Source organism: Dunckerocampus dactyliophorus, chromosome 16 (genome assembly GCF_027744805.1).
Source record: "Dunckerocampus dactyliophorus isolate RoL2022-P2 chromosome 16, RoL_Ddac_1.1, whole genome shotgun sequence".
In the NCBI taxonomy this organism is placed as follows: domain Eukaryota; kingdom Metazoa; phylum Chordata; class Actinopteri; order Syngnathiformes; family Syngnathidae; genus Dunckerocampus; species Dunckerocampus dactyliophorus.
Genome location: NC_072834.1, coordinates 2,494,347 through 2,516,378, shown reverse-complemented (window position 1 = coordinate 2,516,378; position 22,032 = coordinate 2,494,347). Strand labels below are relative to the sequence as shown.

The window sequence follows — 22,032 nt, the reverse complement described above, 5'->3', positions numbered from 1 at the left end:
TGATGATGCGCACTGTAAAAAAAAAAAAAAAGTGCACGCTGTAAAAAATGTCACACTGTAAGAATGCCCTGAATTAGTGTGCGGCGACATGGGAAAATAACTACACAAGTACACTTCATTCACTAACTGGACCACAAAAAATGGTCAGTTATGATAATACACAAACCCACACACCCCAAAATCACAAATGTTTAAATGCACTGATATGGTACTATCCTGTCATATATCCTGTATTATGTATTTATTTTCTTTGTCATTTACAATATTTGCTTTGTGTATTCTGTACTCAATTACTCCTTTATTTACTCATTTATTCTTAATGTATTCCTTATAGTAATCGAAGCAAGGTAGTACTAAGATATTTTGTACTTATTTGTCTAGTCTACAATGTTTCTGTCAGTTTTTATTTGATTTTTTTTACTGAATGGGCTATCTACAAACTTGATGAACATTTATAATATACATCATTATTATTTTGGGATTATTTAATTTTTTATTATAAAATAAAATGTAATATGAAACCTCTTTTTCCAGTAATGACACACTATCAAGGTTTATTCTGTCTGATGGGTTCGCTTTAATAATAAGTTATTAGTGCAATTGAATGAAATAAAATATAAAAATAAAAAATATATGATATAATATATATTGTTGTACCCTCTTGAACACAACTGACGTAAATTCAAATTAAAGCTGCAAGCAGCGTTGATGGGGGGACACAGGGTGACACTGTGACTAATTCAGGAAGTGACCAATGCATAGCCTGAGGGTGTCATCTTGATCAAACATACCCATTATGATGAAGATCTGACCTCGTGGAGCCGAGGTATTAATGTTTTGTGGTAAATCGTCAGATTGTCCATCAACGTTTGTCGCCCTGCCACACCCACATCCTTTGGCGTAGGCTACAAGGCTGTCACTGCCCACCCATCAAATATCCATGTTTTTTATTTGGGTCATTTGGACAAAGAACCTAGAAGGAGTTCATCAAAGTACGACCCCTGGTTTTGGCCCAAAACCACATTGGAAGACTTGTCAACATTAGGTTCTTGAGACGTTTTTGGGCATCCTGTCATGATAGGTGTCTCTATCTGAAACTGGTGGCAGGGACTAATATATATAGATGGATTTTTTTAATGTGTAGGGGGCACGACTGAGTGAGTTCTGGGGGTTTGTGTTCAAGACCCTTGAGTTTTCATGTTAGGATTAGACAATAATCACATTGCAAGAGAAGGAAAGTAAGGAAGGAAGGCAGCTCCATCTATTAGACATGTCAATTCACCACGCGTGCCATGTATGAAGACGAAATGATAGCGCAGATAAGAACGCAACCGTTCAAAGAACAGATGTTGGGTCAGGCATCAGTCATTGTATTGTTTTTCTTATCAATTGTAAACACCAAGCGAGCAAGACAGGTAGAGCAGTTAAGTCTTGTAAGAGATCTATTCCTAGCTGTCAGGGATTAACTCTTAGCTCAGATTAATTGCGTCACATCCCTCTAATCCCAAACACTTTACAGGCACTAGTCACTCCACTAGCACTGCCCCACGAGTAGTTTTACAACGTTCTGTTGTTCTTCAAGTACAGTGGATACCCGCTCATTCACGGCCCTGCAAATTCAAGGATGTAAAAAATATTTGTTCCTCCTAGAATAGCTGTTTCTTTCCCCAGAAAACACAGGTCATTCACCATGAATTGGTAATAATTCATAAATATGTGATAATGCTGGTAAAATGTACACCAATCATGTAGCACTGTTAGAAAGCCCACCATTTTTTTACATGTTTATGTGTTTATGTATCACTGATCGTGTTTTTTCGTCAAGTGTTGAGATTTCGCACTTTGTTCGACAATACTTGAACGCCCCATAGTTGTGTGCCTTTAGCTAGCCTGGCGACACCTTGACTCTCAATTCCATCTCTTCATCCATGATTTTATATTATCAGTCATTTGTAGTGAGTAATGATACATTTACACATAATAATAACTATTATTATTATGATTATATGTGTATTATATATATGTATTATATATGTATTCATATATGTGTCTTGAAATCTTAATTGTACATATTAATAATAATGATAATAATTTTTTTTTTATTTGATTTTTGAATATGATGACGTATTTCTTTAAATTCAACATTAAAACTTCAGACTACAAACAAAACTTTGTCCCCTGATACAGAGTACTGTGCTGTATACTGTACGGCTACTTCAATTTGGATTTGTCCTTTGTTGGCCTCTAGTGACGATTAGAAGTATTGCAATTGTACAAAAAATTAAATTAATTAATTCAATCAGCAGAGGGTACTGGTATCATGTAATGTAATGTACAGACAGGCACTACTTTTTGGTTTCCTCTATTCCTCAAAAGGGATGAATTATTAAAATCCAACTTGGGATTGACGTCCACGAGTTACGTATAGCAATTGAAGTAAGAGCAAATACAAATGTAAAGATAAATACATACACACACTTCAGTAGTAATGGCAATGGAAATGGTCTATTTGTTTCGGACATGTTTAACAAGTTACATTGAAGGACATCATAGTGGTGTCCTCCGAGTGCTTCTTTGTGGGGGTGCTAGAATGCGGAAGGCAAATGGGTCATCTGGACTATCCTTGCTGGCCTCCAATATTGTCATGCTCTGCATGCTTTTGTTGTAATTTCCTGTTCTCTTGTTCGTGCTGTGCTTCCTCCCCAGGGGGCATTACTTCCGGTGATGGCTGAACCAATGAGGCACACTCAAGCTTCACAGTAGCTGTAGCACAAGTGGACAGTAGCGGCCAGAGGTGGGAGAAAGTCAGCGGTTCGCAAGTCTCAAGTCTTTAATCCAAAGTCTCAAGTAAAGATATGCAAGTCCAAGTCAAGTCTCAAGTCACACAAGACACATCGAGTCAAGTCCGAAGTCATAGGCTTGAAATTTTCGAGCCCTTACTATCATGGTATTTTATTTACCACGACCTTGTAATTTGCTAATGCAAGTTAAATGATCCCCTGTTGCATGTTGACGTCCCGCAGTAATGTAAGCCACACCCTCGTTGTTTGTTCTTAACCTGACTGGACGTTAACAGATGCATTCAACAAGGCCGATTCTGTGGGAAAATTTGGTGTCTTGCTGGAAATGACATAATAATAATTCACGTTAGTTGAATACTTTGAATGGGGACACGTTTTACTCAACTCACTCACTGAAAATCTCAAGTATTTACAAGTCATCAGACTAGAGTCAGAGTCATGTCTCGAGTCACTGATGTCAATGCCCAAGTTCAGCTGCACGTCTTTGATGATATTGTCAGGTTGAGTCCAAAAGGTCAGACGAAAACTGAAAAGTACAAAATCCAAAGCCGTTTTTCCCAGAAGAAATCATGCGAATCCAATTGATCTGATCCAGATACCAAAAATATTAACAAATATTACATTTCATATTGGCTTATTATAGTTTTACATGCAGAAAATAATGCAAAATATTTACAAATGACACATGTTCACAGAAACACATAAATTTAGTAGCACCTGACAACCTCATTTGTTTTTTTTTTCCATAAAAAGAAGATATCCTGAAGACTTCGTAGAGGAAAGGCAATTCTGATAAATGATCTTCCTCTAATGAATTCATTGATGAAGTGGGAAAAAAAAACACACGCCAAGGGGTTCATTCTTAGTGACGTCTCTGTAGCTAACATGATTTGAGGTCAGAGGGTGCATGAACGCTCCCACTGGGCTACAGTTTCAGGCTTGAGGACACGGAGGGGGAGGATTCCTCTCCCACTGCCCCTGGATACAATGGGCGGGACTTCCTGGGAATAAGATTCCACCGCAGACATTTTTGTGCACTGAAAACTTGACAACTCTGCTGCTGAAAAGTCTGGGGTTATATCTAAGCAGATTTGGGACAAGAATCACAGAAAGCTCCTAATAAGGTAAGGAAGGAAGGAAGTAGGGAGAAGTAGTCAGACAGCTAATGCTTAATCCACTGGCGATCTCAGAATGAAAAGGTGAAATATTTTGTCTTTTTACAGTATTACTCTACAGCATCTTCACTATTATCATTTCTGGAAGTCATATGTGATTAGTTAATGGTCCAATAAGAAGATACGCTGCCTTTAAGTTCATTTCTTCAGTAATTATCAACTTTACTGTATGATAAGATAAAAAAATATATATTTTACATCAGCTCCCATTGGCAAATATACAGTACACCCAGCCGCTGCCGATGTGGACGTTATGTAATACTTCAGAGCTCTTCTTTGGGCTGCATGTCCAAGCAAGTACCCCGGATATTATCTTCTAAATATATCACATTGGAAACCGTGCAGGCCTGCATTATGTCTAGGCTGAACCTCATTTCCGTAGTCAGTTTGTGCTATATGAATACATCCATACACCATATCCATTGATGTTTGTCTTTATGTCTTTAGAACCATGTGGCTAAAGGTGGTAGCTCTCGCCCTCCTGGCTACAGGAGCATCAGCTGTCCTGAGTAACCACGCTACCACCTTGGCTGACAACTGTGCCAAATTGGCTTTCAGTCTTTACCAAAACATTGCAAAGGAAAAGAGTGAAGAGAACATCCTCATTTCCCCTGTGGTGGTCGCCTCTTCCCTGGGTCTTGTTGCTCTTGGGGGAAAAGCTTCCACTTCCTCTCAGGTGAAAAGTGTTCTGAGAGCAGACAAAGTGACGGACGAGCAACTTCATTCCGGCCTGGCTGAGCTCCTGACTGAGGTCAGCGACCCCAAGACACGCAACGTCACCTGGAAGATAAGCAATCGTCTATATGGACCCAACTCTGTCAACTTTGTGGATGCCTTTGTGAAGGGCAGCAAAAAACATTACAATTGTGACCACTCCAAAATAAACTTCAAAGATAAGAAGAGTGCGCTGAATGCCATCAATGAATGGATCGTTAAGTCCACTGATGGCAAAGCGCCTGAGATGACAAACCGCGTACGAGACACGGATGGTGCCATCATCATCAACGCAATGTTTTTCAAACGTGAGTGTACCACAGTGGAACCTTGGTTAGCGTCATTGATCCAGTCCAGAAAGTGCCACTTTAACCAAAACTTTTCTCATAAAAAATCATGTAAATCCAATTAATCTGTTCCAGAAAGCCAAAAATATGAACACAAAACATGTTGTTTTGGTTTTTCCAACTGAAATGTACTCTAACCAAATCAAATTTTCCCATAAGAAATACTGTAAATCCAATTAATCTGTATACCGTAAATTCCAGTGTATAAGTAACTACTTTTTTCTTAACCTTTGAACCCTGCGGCTTATACAGCGGCGCGGCTAATTTATGGCAAAATTCTAATCCCTTGACATCTCCTTTACTTCAGAGCTACTACTAACTGTTTAAAGACTGTACCGCTCGCGGGTCAGTGAGGAAACGGTAACTCTTTCTTTGAGCTGCTTTGAGCTATCAGTGCACTCACAACGAGCTTGTCAACCCACTGGAAATTGCAGGAGGTCACTACTTATAACAATATAACAACATAACAGTCTGACTCACGGTGTCATCTTACTAAGAACACTTTACTAACAACACTAAACTCATCACATAGCAAATTAACACTCAAGATATACCTCAGAAATATACAAACATGTACCAATACGAGAACAAGTTAAAGTTTTCCCATAATGCATTGCGTCTGAGCAACAAATTCATTTAAATGCTCGCTCTGGGCTCCGGGTCCTCTGGCTCCCTCTGGTGGCCAGAAGCAGCATTGTATCGCCATCCACCATTTTCTATGCTGCTTGCAAATACTTATTTCACTCAATTAAAAATAAATTCATTCATAACCTTCATTTAATGTTAGTTTTCTGAATTTTACATAGCAAAAACATTGTGACATAGAGTATATTGTTTATTATATTGACGTGGTGGATAATACTTTTTTTTTTTCACAGCTCACTGGGATGAGCAGTTCCATCATAAGATGGTGGACAAGCGTGGATTCATGGTCTCTCATGGTTACACCATCTCTGTCGATATGATGCACCGCACAGGTGGGTGGTCTTTTAGGGTGTAGAAGCACATAATTAACGATTTTAATTGCATGATGGCGATTTTAATAATTCAATAATTCGGCATTGAAAGAAAGAAAACTAATATTAAGATAGTTACGTCATAAAGGCAAGAAAGAATATGTTGAGAAAAATGCGCTAATTTTATGAGAATGTATTGACAATATTGAAGATGATTGAAGATACTCAGGATCGTGTCAAATTACACCTTTGTACGTGTTTGACAATGAAATGGTTTCCGTTATAATAAAATACATCCACATTGTGGTGATGTACTGATGTACTAACAAGCTGTGCACCCAACACCACCGCAGCTCTGCTTAGAATTTGCCCACATTGTGGTTCTCGTAAAGACAATTGTACATGCAAGTTGGGTGGACAAAATCGATGTGAGGGCGGTTTTATGTGGTATCATAGTTGGGGCAAAAACTTGCAGATCTGAGGGGAATTCTCTTTGGACTCCCAGTTTTTTTTCCTTATTTTGTTCCAAAATAACTGGGGAAAAAACATGTACAATGAATTAGATTGCTTATTAGTTCAGTTTTTGCACTTTATTATGTCTCCCAAGCGGCAGTGTGCCAAAGAAAAGCAAAGCCAACACCATGGAAATGAACACGAACATCATAGCAAGCTCAGAAGAGGAGGTTTTTGAGTCTTCATTGTGTAACCGTGAGTCAGTGAAACGAGAGTCTTAAGTAGAGAACCCATGAATCAGTGAAACTCTGAATATTCGCCAAGTAAACGTGAGTCAGTGAAACTCGAGTCTTTGTTGAGGACCTGTGAGCTAGTCAGTGGTGGAGCCAGAAATTTTCATTGGAGTAGCCAAGGTGAGAGCATTACTCACATCGGGGTGCCAATAAATTGATACCTGAATTGTCTAGATGGCCAGCGTAGCTCCACCACTGGGGCTAGTGAAACTTGAGTATTCATAGGGTACCTGTGAGTCTTTGTCGAGCACCTGTTAGTCACTGACACTCAGAATATCCATCGAGTACCCATGAGTCAGTGAAGCTCGCTCATTCGTCGAATACCCGTGAGTCAGTGAAACTTGGAGTATTCGTCGAGTACATGTGAGTCGGTGAAATCTGAGTCCTCCTCGAGGACCAGTGAGTCAGTGAAATTCAAGTTTTTGTTGAGCACCTGTGAGTCAGTGAAACTTGAGTCTTTGTCAAGCACCTATGAGTCAGTAAAGCTCTGACTATGTCAAGTGTGCATGAGTCAGTGAAACTTGTAGTATTAGTCGTGTACATGTGAGTCTGTGAAATATGAGTCCTCCTCGAGTACCCGTGAGTCAGAGAAACTCAAGTATTCATCGAGCACCAGTGAGTCAGTGAAACTAGAGTATTCATGGCATACCCATGAGTCAGGTAAACTTGAGTCATTGTCGAGCACCTGTGAGTCACTGAAATGCAGAACATTTGTCGAGTACCCGTGAGTCAGTCAAACTTGAGTCTTTGTGGAGTACCTGAGTGTAACTTTTTGCTTCATTAGGTATATATGGCTTCTTTGATGACCCAACCAATAAGCTGTCCATCCTGAGCATGCCACTGGCTCATAAAAAGTCCACTTTGGTGTTCATCATGCCATACCATGTGGAGAATCTGGACAGACTGGAGAAAATGCTGACCAAGAAGCAACTAGACACTTGGATGAGCAAACTTCAGCAGACGGCAGTGGCAATGTCTCTACCCAAAGTCACAATGGAAGTCAGTCACAACTTGGAGGTAAAAGTATAAGTATACAGTATCGTACTTTCTCTAGGCCGTCATTGCAACCTACACAATCTTCCTGTCTGTCTACAGAAACACCTTGAGAAGCTGGGCTTGACAGATGCAGTGAACAAATCCAAAGCGGACTTGTCCAACATCTCTGGGAAGAAGAACCTCTATCTGTCCAGTGTGTTCCACGTGGCTGCCATTGAATTAGGCACAGAAGGAAACGAGATTGACACGAGCGTCTTTGGCACCGACGAGATAAAGTCTCCTAAACTCTTCTATGCAGACCATCCTTTCATCTTCTTGGTGAAGGACCAGAAGACAACCTCCATCCTGTTCATTGGAAGGATGGTCAGGCCGAAGGGGGAAAAGATGAGAGATGAATTATAACCACATTCCTGTCACACGCTGATACCATTCCACAATAGGAATGAACAGGATTGTGTCTTACTGACTTTATTAAATGGAAAAGGACAAATGACTTGAATCTCATGAATACTTGTCAGCCTCATCAGGAACCATTGGTGTGATGATGCAGTAACCAATTTCGTAGGATGTTTTTTTATCTCTGAAAATTGAATTCTATCCAGAACTGAATTGCTCTTATTTTTGTCAAGTCCAAATATGTTCTCAGAACTTTTGCCCCTCCTTTTTACGTGGGTCAGCAATGTGAAATACTTGATAGCTGTCATTACAAAATACAGTTGGAATTTTAAAAAGATTACATTTTTTTTTGTAAGTTTGTAAGCAGTTGTAAAAAGGCACTAAATCTCGTGCAGGGGAAGGAATGTCTCTTATTTTCACATGCAAATGTTGATTGGCGTGGTTCTGAATGTGTGCCCAAGATTTTTTGCTTGCAGAAGAACTGTCTCGCGAGAACAGGGCAGCCAGAAGCCAATCAGACTGTGAACTCTGGCTACTATAAATGATAATAAACGGAATATGAAAGTAGCAGTGCGCAAGGCATTATTGGAAGCGCACATTAAGTTCTTTGCACACACTTCAAACCCTGCAGTCCAACCTACCTTGGTCTTCCCAGCATCCCAGCGAGTGACGTGCGGATGTTCTTTACAGTAGGAGTTGAACAGCTGCAGCACGTGTTAATATCCAAGCAGAAGCTGTAGTAATTCTACATTTGATCAAAGTTACTAGATTTATCAGATCAAAAGATGTAGATGTTTGGACTTGTGTGCACCCTTAATCACGGTTACCGTTAATCACCACCACCATTAACAATGGCAGCACCGGGTCTGCTCAGAGCTGGAGTCCAACTACAGTGCACTATGGCAGTCACACACCTCACACGTAGAGGAGATCCGTGTTAACAATTTAGCGGCATGGTAGCTATGTTTAGCAAGTAGGGGTGGGCATTAAAATGCACCTGCATTCCTGGTGAAACACGCATGAGTGTCCAAAGTGTATCTGTGGAACGTGGCTCATTGCAGAAATAAAATAACATAATAATATCAGACAGTATGAATTTCCTTTGAGAAAATACAAATGGCCACTGATAATATATAATAATAGTAATAAATTATAATACATTGGTGCCTTGGTTATCGTCATTAATCCGTTCCAGTGGGTTCGACTCAAACCAAAATGGACTCTAACCAAAACAAATTTTCCCATTGAAAATAATGTGAATCCAATTAATCCGTTCCAGACGCCCAAAAATGTGAACACGAACACATTTTATAGACAATAATTATAGTTTCACATACAGAAAATTATGCAAACATGATCACAAATGACGAATGAACGAACAACTGAACATTTAACATTTTACTTTCTGTTTTACCCCACCCTTGCCCCAACCACATCACAAAACCATCAATTAACGAAATAACACAAAATATACACATTATTCTGCTGCAACCACAATTTGCAAAAATGTAAAAAAAATATATCAAACTAAATAGCAACGTTCTAGAACAAATAAACATGTACCTTGTCGTATTTGAACTTTGCTGTATTTTATATTCTGTAGCTTTTGTATATTGAGCCCCCTGTGATTCCATAGGTGTAAGTATAGCTTGTTTATATAGAAAGTTATTGTGTGCAAACTGTGTGGTTGCAAATTGTTTGATGTTGATCGTTGCATCAATTACTATTATTATTTATTCACATATTTACATGATTTTAAAAAAAATATATTGTATTTCAGATTATTAATATTATTTTCATTTGTTAACAATTTAAATTAGGGCACACGCCTATGTAAATTACCTATGAAAGGGTGCGCCTTATAAAATCTCGCCAAGGGCGCCACATTGGTTATGGCTGGTGTGATAGTGATGGGAATTTCGGCTGTTTTGAGGGAGTTGGTTATTTTAGTCCAACTCACTAAAAGAGACGTACTATCTGCTCCCAAGTGACTCCTCAAAATTGTTTTTGTTGCATTGATTTATTACCAATTTATGTATAAATTTGTAGTATCGGCCACTTCTAAGACACTGAGAGCAGAAGTGAGAGGCCGGAGCTTCAACAGAAAAAAAAGACAACAAACAACGATCAGAAGCCATCTCTAGTAGCCAAATCGTTCGCGAACGACCCAGCACTAGCATGACGTTCCATCATGGCGCCGTCGTTGGACAGGCAAGGGTTCTGGGGGCGGCCCACTTCGACGCTGGACTGGTGCGAAGAGAACTATGTTGTGTCATTCTACATCGCCGAATTCTGTGAGTTCCATTTAAACGCCTTGTGTATAAATAAGACGCCGGTAAAGATTTAACTTAGGACGCTGTAATGGCAGAACCCTGACGAACAAACACGACTCTCGTTAACATAAAGCATTTTTCTTGTGTTGTTTTAGTTTTAGTGATCGTTTTCGTCATACGACATTAAGCCGAAAGAAGACCGTCTTGTTTGTTTGTCATAATAGCGCGACTGTATTGTCCGACACGTTGCACAATCAATAGCTCCATTCATTCATTGTTACTTATCTATACTATCCCATAAACCAGGGGTGTTCAGACTTTTTCCACGGAAGGCCGCATTACTGAAAAGTCAACAGATGCGGGGGCCACTTTATGTTTTTATTTTTATTTTTTTATATTTTGTAAAAAGGTTCAAAACTTTTGTATTATTTGTTAACAATGTCAACATTCAAGCTTTTTCTCCTTACATAGTGCCTTCAGCTCTGTTTTCCCCATTTTTGCTGTTTTTTTTTTTTTTTAAATTATATTTCTATCATGTGCCGCAGCCCAATAAAAAAGGAGCCACAGCCCCCAGACCGTACTTTGGACACCCCTGGACTGAATGAACAAACGTGTTTTACTAAAAACTATGCATTGGTTTGTAACTGTTAATCATCAAAATACGCCGGGGACACATGTTGCTTCTGTTCCTCAACGCATGCAACTTGTCAGTGTTGTGCGCTGCCAGTGTCACTGCGACTACTGCTAGCACTGCAACAACTACGGTGCAAAACGTTAGCTCACTTAATTAGCTCCAAGCCAAGCCCCTCTGTACACATTATGTCAATTTCCGCGAGATTCCGCATTAAACAGTAGATTCCGTTAATGCGGCGCACTCATAGGGCCCTACGCATAGCACTCACTTGCAGTCTTGCGTCTATTTGGTTCCACCATTTCTGGTTTCCCTCAGCAATTTTTATTGTGGGATCGCTTGCTTTGTGGAGTATCTGCTCTGCTCCACCTAGTGTTTAAACCAAGAAATACAAAACACTTAAGTCCATGTTATATGCGGGCCATAGCCCGTTATATTTTTCGACTTTGACACAGGCCAGTTAAAAATGGGTCCGTAGTTTGGACACCCCTGCCACAAACAAACAATCATCGACCATTTCATTAGGTACACTTTGACTGCCTTTAAAAAGCGCTAGCAATCTCTTTATTGATATTATTGTTGATTTCTCACAGTGATTATTGTAGTTTGCAGTCGTGTAGACTTACAGCAGTGTCGACACTTAATGACTGTCATGTGATCACCCCTATTAATTAACCAACGCACTTCACAATAGAAATAAAACGCATAGACTTGAAATAATCCAAAAGTCAAACCCAGAGCCTACTGGCTCACCACGCTCGCTGCATTTGTGTGTGTGATAAAGACGTGTCATTTAATTCATGCGATCGGCCCTTTTGCAAGTAATTAATGACAGCAACACTTGTTGCACAAAAATAAATTATCAGAACGACTCCAAATGACACTGGAAATAATCCACGAAGTCAGTGAAATGACGAGAAAACAACAGAGGTGTTGGGACAAGTAAACGGGCCAAATGGTCAGTCACTATGTTTATCCATCCTTTTTCTATCCCGCTTGTCCTCATTACGGTCGCGGGTACACCGGAGCCTAGCCACTCGCAGCTGACTTTGGGCAAGGGGTGGGGTACGCCTGGAGTGGTCGCCACCAATGGCAGGGCACATGTAGACAAACAACCATTCACACTCGCATTCATAATTACTGAAAGAGAATCCAGTCAAAGTAGCGTCAGAGAAAGCCATCATCGTGTTTGCCTGAGCCAGTGGTGCAGCGATCAGGTTTCTGCAATGAGATACGATTTGTCGTGTTATAATCACCGCAGTGTGATGTCCTTCAGCTCCCATAATCTCTTATCTAATCTCAGTATTTTGTTGTTTGCTTGCCTGTAACAGGGAACACGGTCAGCAACCTGATTATGATTCTTCCTCCCATTTGTGGGGCCATCCAGACGTTTCATAATGGCCTTGAGTTTCGGTACATCTGCTCTTTCCTTGGACTAGCGGGTCAGTCTTTTTCAAGTCACATATTACATGGAAAGACACATTTCTCACTACTACGACCACAGTACAGTCATCATAACAATCCTTTTTGTTATATTGTCACCCAGCTGTAGGTGTCGGTTCATGGTGCTTCCACATGACACTTTTATATGAAATGCAGGTATGCTGAATGAATACTTTAGCCATGTCAGCCAAAGTATGTGTATTGTGTGTAAACACTAATCCATTTATCAATGAAACTCCTCATTGGTCCTTTATTGTTAATAAAATCTCATAATTTTAATTACAAAACAGTACCTCCCCTAGTTTTACAGCTTGGCACTCTTGGCTTAGTCGACTGTAATGTGTAATTACAGTCAAATTGCACTCCAAATAATACTGTAAATATTCCACAAAGTCATAGAAATTGAATGAATGTGTCATTTAAATAATGAATTTGCTCCTTTCGTGAAAATCAATGACAGTGGCAACCTTGTACAAAATAAATAATCAGAACTCCAAATAAGACTAAAAATATGCCACAAAGTCATACAAATTGCAGTAATATAGCAGAAAAAATGTGTCATTTAAATAATCAATGCGCTCTTCTCGTGAAAATTGATGACGGTGGGAACATTGTACAAAATAAATCAGAATGACTTGAAGTAAAACTGAAAATATGCCACAAAGGCATAGAAATTGCACTAATACAACGGAATAGAACGTGTCATTTAAACAATCAATGCGCTCCTCTCGGGAAAATTAATGACAGTGGCAACCTTATACAAAATATAATCAGAACGACTCTAAATAAAACTGAAAATATGCCACCAAGTCATAGAAATTGCAGTAATACAACAGAATAGAACGTGTCATCTAAATAATCAATGCGTTCCCCTCGTGAAAATTGATAACAGTGGCAACTTTGTCTAAAATCATTAGAACAAGTCCACATAAGACTGAAAATATTCCACTGAGTCATAGAAATTACAATCATCAGAACGACTCCAAATAAGACTGTAAAGAATCCACAGTCATAGAAATTGCAGTAATACACCAGACTAGAACGTGTCATTTAAATAATGAATGCGCGCCTTTTGTGAAAATTAATGACAGTGGCAACCTCGTACAAAATAAACAATCATAACGACTCCAGATAAGACTGAAAATATTCCACCAAGTCATAGAAATTACAGTAATACAGTAGAATAGAAGTTGTCATTTCATTCATGAATGCGCTCCTCTCGTGAAAACTGATGACAGTGGCAGTGACAGCCCTGTCAAAAATGAAGAATCTCAACAAGTCTAAATAAAACTGAAAATATGCCACAAAGTCAAAGAAATTGCAGTAGCACAGCAGGGTAGAACGTTTCATTGAAATGACTGTGCTTCTTGTGAAAATGAATGAGTGGCACAAAATGAGTGAGCATCCAAGAACAAATGTGTTCCCAAGAACTGTTGGTAAATTGCTGTTGATACGTTGTATTCTTTCTCTGCATTGTCATCTGCAGCTCCTGGACGAGCTGCCAATGATTTACAGCACATGTGTCTTTGTCTACTGCCTGTAAGTGCTCCCGTATTTGGATTTCATGCTTGAAGGATTCTGAATAGAGTGGCACTACAAGTCCCAGAGGCCATGCAATTTCAAATTCAACCAAAATTCTCGTCAGCTTTGGAGTGAGAGCCGTCATGATGTCATGCATATCTTGCAAGACTACAGCTTACTAGATCTCAGTTCTGCAAGCATCAACAAATCTATCTTTTGTGACCTTTCGTGAATTTGTTGAGGTGAACATTTGACAAAAGCTAGTCTTTGTTTTTGTTGGGGGTTTTTTTGCAGATACGAGTGCTTCAAACAAGAGAACAGCGTCGGTTTGTTTCCTGTAGCATTATTATTCATCTTCAGCGCCACGGTCACTGTGGTGGGTATTGACAATGGCTTTGTGGCTAATCATGTACTCTTTCATATATTCTCTTGATGACATTGTCCTTATTTGTGCAGGTCTACTTGCAGTGGAAGGAACCAGTGTTTCACCAGGTAAGCGTGTGTGTGTTTCTGCTCTGATCTTGCTCGTTGTTTTTCTTTTAGGGCTCTGATCTTTACTTTTTTATTTGGCTTGGGTAAACGTTGGCCTCGCCCGCACACCGCCCAGCCAGCGTCCTGTTTGCTAAACCTGACTCAGCATTTCAAAAGGTGGCGCTAACGCAACTTGTAATGTAAATTTCACATTGTCCAAAACAATTTGTGTGGCTTGTGTGATGCTGTGTGAAGCCCGCTCTCAAAGATGTATTTATACGTCTTTGTGCGTGAGAGGCAAAAAGAGGTGATGACGCAAGTGCACGCTAAAAGATGTCACTGTTAGAGCAGTTTTAAGCCATAAAAACAGCCACAAGGTAACAGAAGTGCATTTGATAAGAGCTCAGCATGGATCTTTTGCATGTAAAAGCACACTCTTTGCATAAGGTTACGCATTGTAGGGAAATTTTAACACAGGCACGCACACACACGTGACAAGCACGTGTGCACACAGTTTCGTTCCAAATGTGAACATTTTGAATAGTTCATGGTGTTATATCTGTCAATAAATTGTTATTTTGATGTAAAACACCCTTTTTATGGTGTGGTATTGTTGTTTTAGATATTTGAGCTGTCACAAAAGCAAAACATTTGTGTCTAAGTAAAAGTTATGCTTGAAATGTATCTTCACAAGCTGTTTTTTTCCCTTTAATGGTTGGGGACTGATATTTTCTTGAAAGTTACCTTTGTTCTACTACTGATTACTAAAGAGTGGAAAAAGGTAGAGAATTTTTTTTTTTCTGATGAAAGACGAGAGTCTAATCTTTGTTTTGGTAGGTTCCATGTTTACATGGCCATAGAACACAATATTCTGTGTGCTTTGAAAATAACCAGTCAAAATGGATGGTACTGAAGGGGTTGCGTCACGAGCTCAACTCAATGAATTACTGCAGCCACAAGGTGTCGCCAAAAACAACCACCACCTCAATTGAACTTGCAGGCAGCACAAGTTAAATTATATATACTGTACATTTTGATATATAAGTCGCACCTGACTATTAAGTTGCATGAGCAGCCAAACTATGAAAAAAGCGTGACTTATAGTCCGGAAAATACGGTACTTTAAAATGATTATAAAATACAAACGAATACATTTTACCAACAAATGGTGTTCTAAATGGCTTCTTGTCTTTTGTAGGTTATGTATGGTGCTTTAGTAGCTTGTCTCGTGATGCGATCTGTCTTTATTGTTACATGGTGAGTTTGCTAACACAACCGTTCCGTTGCTCACGAGTATTCGCCAAAAGTAATGACAATATGTTTGTCTCACTGGTAGGGTGTACCCGTGGTTGCGGCCTTTGTGCTACACCTCCCTGGGTGTATTCATGTTTGGGTTTCTTCTGTGGAACATTGACAACATTTTTTGCGGCTCATTAAGGTATTAGTAAAATGTCCTTTTCTTCATTTTATGTATTCAATTTTGCATTGATGCCCTTATAGTCTTATTTGAGTGCCGTTTTTGCCGTCATTGTAGAGCCAGCAGACAAACACTGCCCCCTGGTGTCGGAGTGCTAACACAGTTCCATGCCTGGTGGCACATCTTCACAGGCTTGGGCTCCTACCTGCACATACTTCTCAGGTAATAGTCATACTCGCATTACACTATGATGACACATGTTCAACTCAAATGTTTTTCCCCCTTTAGTTTGCAAATCAGATCAACTTACCTCAAGTACAGACCAAAAGTAAAGGTATGTCCTCCATTTCTTTACTTTGCTTTCTACAATTATTCTATAAATTCAAAACCTTAACTTTTCATTTAGTTTTTATGTGGCGTTTGGCCCACTCTGCACATTGAGCCACAAAAGACAAGCTGAAATGAAGGACGCCTGAAGGACGGTGACCCATCATCAGCTTGATGCCCAGCCAATGTCCCTCTTCTACAGCTAGGGGGCAGTGTGCACCCCACAGAACCACATACTGTGGACATTCTAGCACTGACACCACTTTTATTGGAAATATAACTTTTTTTTTTTTTTAAACCCATAACCATTTCAAAGGATAGGTTCACATGTTTTTTTGTGCATCTGATTTGTTTTCACGTCAGTGTGAATAGCACAATTCTGATTTTTTTCGGGCCTCGTTCGTATGTAGACATAAATCCGATATGTATTCGATCTACTGCAGTCTGAACGGTCAGGTCGCATATATCCAATCGAAGGTGTGGTTTACCACCCGAGACTCTGATAAAGGCACTGACCGAAGGAGGCAAAAGTTCCTTTTGTCGTCCGAAAATTATTTTTTAAAAAAGCTAAGTCCCACCACGCACACGCTTCTCGGAACAGACGTCGCAGCAACGCCTTTCTTCTTAATCTCCTACGCTTAATCATTTGCTGAAGAAAATATTGACTCCCGTTGCACAAAATCCTTGAAATGACCACAAACGTGGTAAGGAGAGCACACACTGCAGCAATCTTTACCTTCGTAAACACGCAGAAATGCGTGTGACGTCGTGCTTTAGCGCATGCACGTCACCTCACATTAACAAGTCACTTTTTTTTTTTTTTTTGTAACGTGAACGACCACATAAAACATCGGAATGGGGCAACGTACCCTGCAGTGTGAACGTAGCTTAGATTAGCTTTATCCATCCATTTTATATGCCGCTTCTTCCTCATTAGGGTCGCGGGGGCATGCTGGAGCCTATCCCAGCTGACTTCGGGCGACAGGCGGGGTACACCCTGGACTGGTCGCCAGCCAATCGCAGGGCACATATAGACAAACAACCATTCACACTCACATTCATACCTATGGACAATTTTGAGTCGCCAATTAACCTCACTTGCATGTTTTTGGAATGTGGGAGGAAGCCGGAGTACCCGGAGAAAACCCACGCGCACACAGAGAGAACATGCAAACTCCACACAGAAATTAGCTTTATGAAATGTTAATTTCTTCATTCATGCCTGCAACAGAAATTCTTAATCCAGCAGTGAATTTGCGTTAGTATTCCAATGTAAATGTTAGGGGTGTCCCGGTACAACTTTTTCAGTTCAGATCCGATTCCGATATTGCAGCCTTGAATACTGGCCAATATCACACCCTCATACGTAATTTTATTACTTGTTTGGTAGCGTAAAATGTTAGAAAAGGCTTGATCTAGTGACATTACTTAAACTGAGAATAGGTATGAGAAAAACTGACTCATTTAAATCTTGATGTAGTTGTATCGACTATAGGCATAATGTAGCGATGTTGGAAGCCTTTAAACCCGACATTACTCACCACCGATCTTCCAGCCAATGGCGTTTTGTTGTCAGTGGCGGATGTTTCGGGAAGCTGTGGTGTTGCGAAAATCCTTCTTGAAATGTGTGATGAGGTTGGTCTTTGTAACTTCCCCGTTTCTGTGCCACCGTGGGAAACCTGTGCACGACCAAGTTTTGCACTCGGGGTTTTAACGAAAAACACAGCCACACTGCCAACATCACTCCTGCTAAACACGCTCGCACATGCTAACGTTGACATCACGTGGGTTCTGTGTGCTGAATAGAAGGGCTGCTGCTGGGTACAAGTGCTGGTGCAGACACTGGAGTAGACTGCTTGTATCAGAGTGCCAAAATTGGATATTTCACATGCAGGCCGATATAATTCTGTAATTTTTTTGGCTGATCTCGGACCAATATCTGATATCGACATCGCATTGGAGCACCCCTAATAAATATCCAATGTCTAAATCATTTTCTGAAGAATAGCTAAGATAATAGCTGATGTATTGTTTAACACTTTCAACAGTGTCCTATCATTTTCAATCTAGATGATAGAATCATCTTATTTAGGTGTACGTACCTGAAAATACTGTAAGGTTAGTTAGTTTTTATTTTTTTTAAATTGCCAAACCTGTTTTTCATTGACAACCATGTCTTTTAAGAGACATGCATGAGCCAACTCTGGTACTTTATTGTAGACATACTGTATGCTCTTCATACGTACTGTTTGTGCTTTCATACATTCATTTATTCATGGCGGTTCACCACAAATAGATTTGCCCTCGCTCATAAACACATTAGCATCCCGACTAGGTCCGTCACGATAATCGATAAATCGAGTAATTGATCGATTTAAAATTTTTTAAAAAAACCCTAAAGTCGATAATTATGGCGGCATCGATAAATTGCGATCACAAACAGCGTCGCTCACTACCTTGCGAAAGAAATGCAACCATTCAATACAGTTAAATGGCATAAATGTTATGCCACACAATGAATGAAAAAATGGCCTCAAAAAAATGTTGTCGATAATATCGATTGACAATCATTTGTAGCACAATTATCGACCAGCAAAATTTGTTATCATGACGGGTCTAATCCGGACAGAGTATGACGCTGTTTTAGCCGGCCCTGACAAGCCAGCAGCAGTGATCGGTTCCAAAAAGAAGCAACAGGAGAAAATTAATTTGTATTTGTGAAAATTTGTTTTGCTTTTCGTGTTTTTCCGCTCACGTCTTATGCAACTCAGTAGGGGTGTCACGAGACGAGACGGATTTTAACATTGAGTTTGACAAAACGATGCAGGTGCTTTTGAAAGGATTATTGTCCCCACAAATGCTAAACGATGTTTTTGTCAGCATTTTTGAGACCAAATAAGCCACTGATGTTATGATAATATGTCATAATAATGCAATATTTCCTTTGGATTTGTCATCTTTCACTCTGTAAAGCTGTGCAATTGGCGTTTGTGACATATTTTCTCACAGGCAATTCAAACATTTGGAGCATTTCTTGAAATGCTGCCTTTTCATCTGTTTAAAGAGCAGCTTTTTATTTCGCCATGTATTAAACTAGACTTTCTCTGAAGGCACACCATTTTGCGCTGTTCCGTTTGTATTTACAACGTCGCAGTGAGCGTTGACTGTCGGTGTGTACTCCCCCCGACGGGAAAACTGGGTTGGGGGGTTATGTTTGACACGGGCAAGTTCGTTTTGTTGCCTTGTATGTTGCCACCATTGCTCCTCTTGAGGGTCCACTCTTTTTGCTGTGTGCATATAGACACAGAGGCTGTATGACTGATAAGAGGTCTCACTCGGTTCAAGCCGTTGTTCTATGAAGCGTCTAGGTGGTGAAACCAATGCACAGAGTGAACCCTGGTCCTGCCTGTTCGGAGACGGGAGGTGAGGAAAACAGACACACATGCACATGGCGATATATGCAGGCGAGCAAAATTATCCACTTCATTTTCATTTGTGATTCATTTATTTATTTATTATCACGAGACAGTTTTGTTTACATCTAGATCCCGTGACACACCTACAAATTAGACCATGACTTTGTTTATACAGACGCTGTTTCATGTCATGTCTTTGCCTTTTGTGCAACATCCCTGTGGAACGGTGCATGATACAACCACTAGGTGGCGTACATTTCTACATTTGACTTTGCCAAGCACATATGTAATGAAGTTTTCTTTTTATTTTACTGTTCATGTGATGGAAAAGGGAACGCAGGCCTTGGAGTGTGTAAGGTTTTCTGACTCAACGTTGCACCGTCAGTGCCACGGACTCATGTGAACATGCTTTTCTTTTGAAAAGTCTCAACATACTTCATATGTTTGTGCCTAGAATCCTCATCACCACTCGAGTCAGTGATACACAGCTGTTCAAGTGCGTGCCTTATTCAGTGGGTGTGCAGGTTAATCCGCGCTGCCTTCACATGAAAATGTCTTTGTGTTGGACATTACAAGAAAAACAAACACTACTTGTGTTTATACTGTATGTCATACTACTGATCACATGTCATAGTAACATTATGTCTTAAAACTACCGACATTTCCAAGTTTATTCCAGTATTTCATGGTGTGTGTGTGCGTGTGTGTGTGTGTGTGCGTGTGTGTGTGTGTGAACTAATAAATCCAGTAAGTGTCATGAATTTGGTCTGTGTACACCTCTTTTTGAAGCCATTAAGGTCCATTTTCCTTCAGAACGTCCGCATCATGACATGTCTGCTTACAGAATGAAGAACCTAAGGCAGGGGTGTCCAAAGTGCGGCCCCGGGGCCATTTACGGCACGCAACTGCTTTTTTATTGGTGTGTGTATATATATATATATATATACTGTATATATATATACATTATATAAAATATTTTCTTTGGGTTGGTTTAAAAAAAATGTAAAAGCGGCCCCCGCATCTTTTGATTTTTCAGTATGCGACCCTCAGTGGAAATAGTTTGGACACCCCTGATGTAAGGCGATATTTTGACGGGTTAACGTTGAATGAATATCATTATTACAGGGTTTTTTTTGTTGTTTACGCACTGAAATTATTATTTTTTTTTCAAGAAAGAAAACACCTGTCCTGTTTGCACAACCATAAGCATGGACTCCGCTTCACACTTTTTGTAAAACAGCACAAATGGTGATTTCCAAAACTCTCCACGCATTTGCACACCGTCGACACAGATAAGGACTGTGAGGTTGCCTCCTTCTTATTAGAAAGCCCAGACTTGCCAGTGACCACACTAATAAACTGGTGCTAGGAAGGCACCTTAAGAGCCAACACTGCAAAATGTCAATTCTTTCCATTTTTCACCTGGTCTTACCATTTTCTTAACGAGTGTACATAATAAAGTACAATCTGGCAACCTCCGGTCTTGGGATACCCTAAGACCGCACCTGGTGGGACCTTTCCATTGTGCGGAGTCCGGGTGGGAAGATGTGGGAGACGAGATGGTACGCATGCAACAAGTCTCCCCTCTAAGTCTACTAGAAAGGCAGAAGGCAGTACACGTGGTTCCAGTGACGTCGCAGGAGTTGCCAGAACGATGCTGCATGAGGCAAAGAACTGCCTTTTGGGACTCGGGGCTCCATGCTATTTGCCCATAGCAGGGGCCCAAGCACCTACCACTCCGGGCCTGGGTGGACCTGGGAGAACTGAGAACTAAGGGGAAACTCCACATACCCCAAAACTCCAGAACTCCCAAACTGGAGCCTTCCCAGCAGTTGCAGTTTGTCAAGACAGTAAAGTAAAAAAAAAACCTTTGTACACAATACACAGTAGTGTGAAAAGGTGTTTGCCCCCTTCCTGAGTTCTTATTTTCTGGCATGTTTGTCACACTTAAATGGTTCAGATCATCAAACAAATTGAAATATTAGTCAATGACAACACAGTTGAACACAAAATGCAGATTTTAAATGTTTTTTTTTTTTATTATTACTGAAAAAAATCCAAAGCTACTTGTCCTTGTGTGGAAGTGATTGCCCCCGCCCCCTTAGCTGCAACAACTGCAATCAAGCGTTTGTGATAACTTGCAATGAGTCTCTTCCAGCGCTGTGGAGGAATTTTGGCCCACTCATCTTTGCAGAATTGTTGTCATTCAGCCACATTGGAGGCTTTCCAGCATGAAGCGCCTTTTTAAGGTCATGCCACAGCATCTCAATAGGATTCAGGTCAGGACTTGGACTAGGCCACTCCAAAGTCTTCATTTTGTTTTTCTTCAACCATTCAGAGGTGGACTTGCTGGTGTGTTTTGGATCATCCTGCTGCAGAACCCAAGTTGGTTTCAGCTGGAG

General features: G+C 40.2%; 2 protein-coding genes across 2 annotated transcripts; both read left to right on the top strand.

Annotated features, from left to right (window-relative positions):
- Positions 1 to 3,798: 3,798 nt before the first annotated feature.
- On the top strand, positions 3,799 to 9,230 carry serpinh1a (serpin peptidase inhibitor, clade H (heat shock protein 47), member 1a). Its single transcript, XM_054755099.1, has 5 exons — positions 3,799 to 3,925; positions 4,424 to 4,998; positions 5,916 to 6,014; positions 7,524 to 7,756; positions 7,835 to 9,230. Exons 2-5 carry the CDS (start codon positions 4,428 to 4,430, stop codon positions 8,135 to 8,137), a joined length of 1,206 nt encoding a protein of 401 aa, XP_054611074.1. The 5' UTR covers positions 3,799 to 3,925; positions 4,424 to 4,427; the 3' UTR covers positions 8,138 to 9,230.
- Positions 9,231 to 10,291: 1,061 nt separating this feature from the next.
- On the top strand, positions 10,292 to 21,473 carry acer3 (alkaline ceramidase 3). The gene is made up of 11 exons (XM_054756085.1): positions 10,292 to 10,425; positions 12,367 to 12,477; positions 12,582 to 12,634; positions 13,965 to 14,017; positions 14,294 to 14,375; positions 14,456 to 14,491; positions 15,669 to 15,727; positions 15,807 to 15,908; positions 16,005 to 16,109; positions 16,176 to 16,221; positions 16,294 to 21,473. The coding sequence occupies exons 1-11, from the start codon at positions 10,323 to 10,325 to the stop codon at positions 16,345 to 16,347; spliced, it is 804 nt and encodes a 267-aa protein (XP_054612060.1). The 5' UTR covers positions 10,292 to 10,322; the 3' UTR covers positions 16,348 to 21,473.
- The last annotated feature ends 559 nt before the right edge of the window (positions 21,474 to 22,032 follow it).

Bases quoted from the DNA above. Each gene is read 5' to 3' on its own strand.
- serpinh1a (XM_054755099.1), top strand. From the start codon at position 4,428: ATGTGGCTAAAGGTGGTAGCTCTCGCCCTCCTGGCTACAGGAGCATCA. The intron at 4,999-5,915 runs GTGAGTGTACCA...TTTTTTTCACAG, and splicing joins CAACGCAATGTTTTTCAAAC to CTCACTGGGATGAGCAGTTC. The intron at 6,015-7,523 runs GTGGGTGGTCTT...TTGCTTCATTAG, and splicing joins CGATATGATGCACCGCACAG to GTATATATGGCTTCTTTGAT.
- acer3 (XM_054756085.1), top strand. From the start codon at position 10,323: ATGGCGCCGTCGTTGGACAGGCAAGGGTTCTGGGGGCGGCCCACTTCG. The intron at 15,728-15,806 runs GTGAGTTTGCTA...TCTCACTGGTAG, and splicing joins TCTGTCTTTATTGTTACATG to GGTGTACCCGTGGTTGCGGC. The intron at 16,110-16,175 runs GTAATAGTCATA...TTCCCCCTTTAG, and splicing joins TACCTGCACATACTTCTCAG to TTTGCAAATCAGATCAACTT.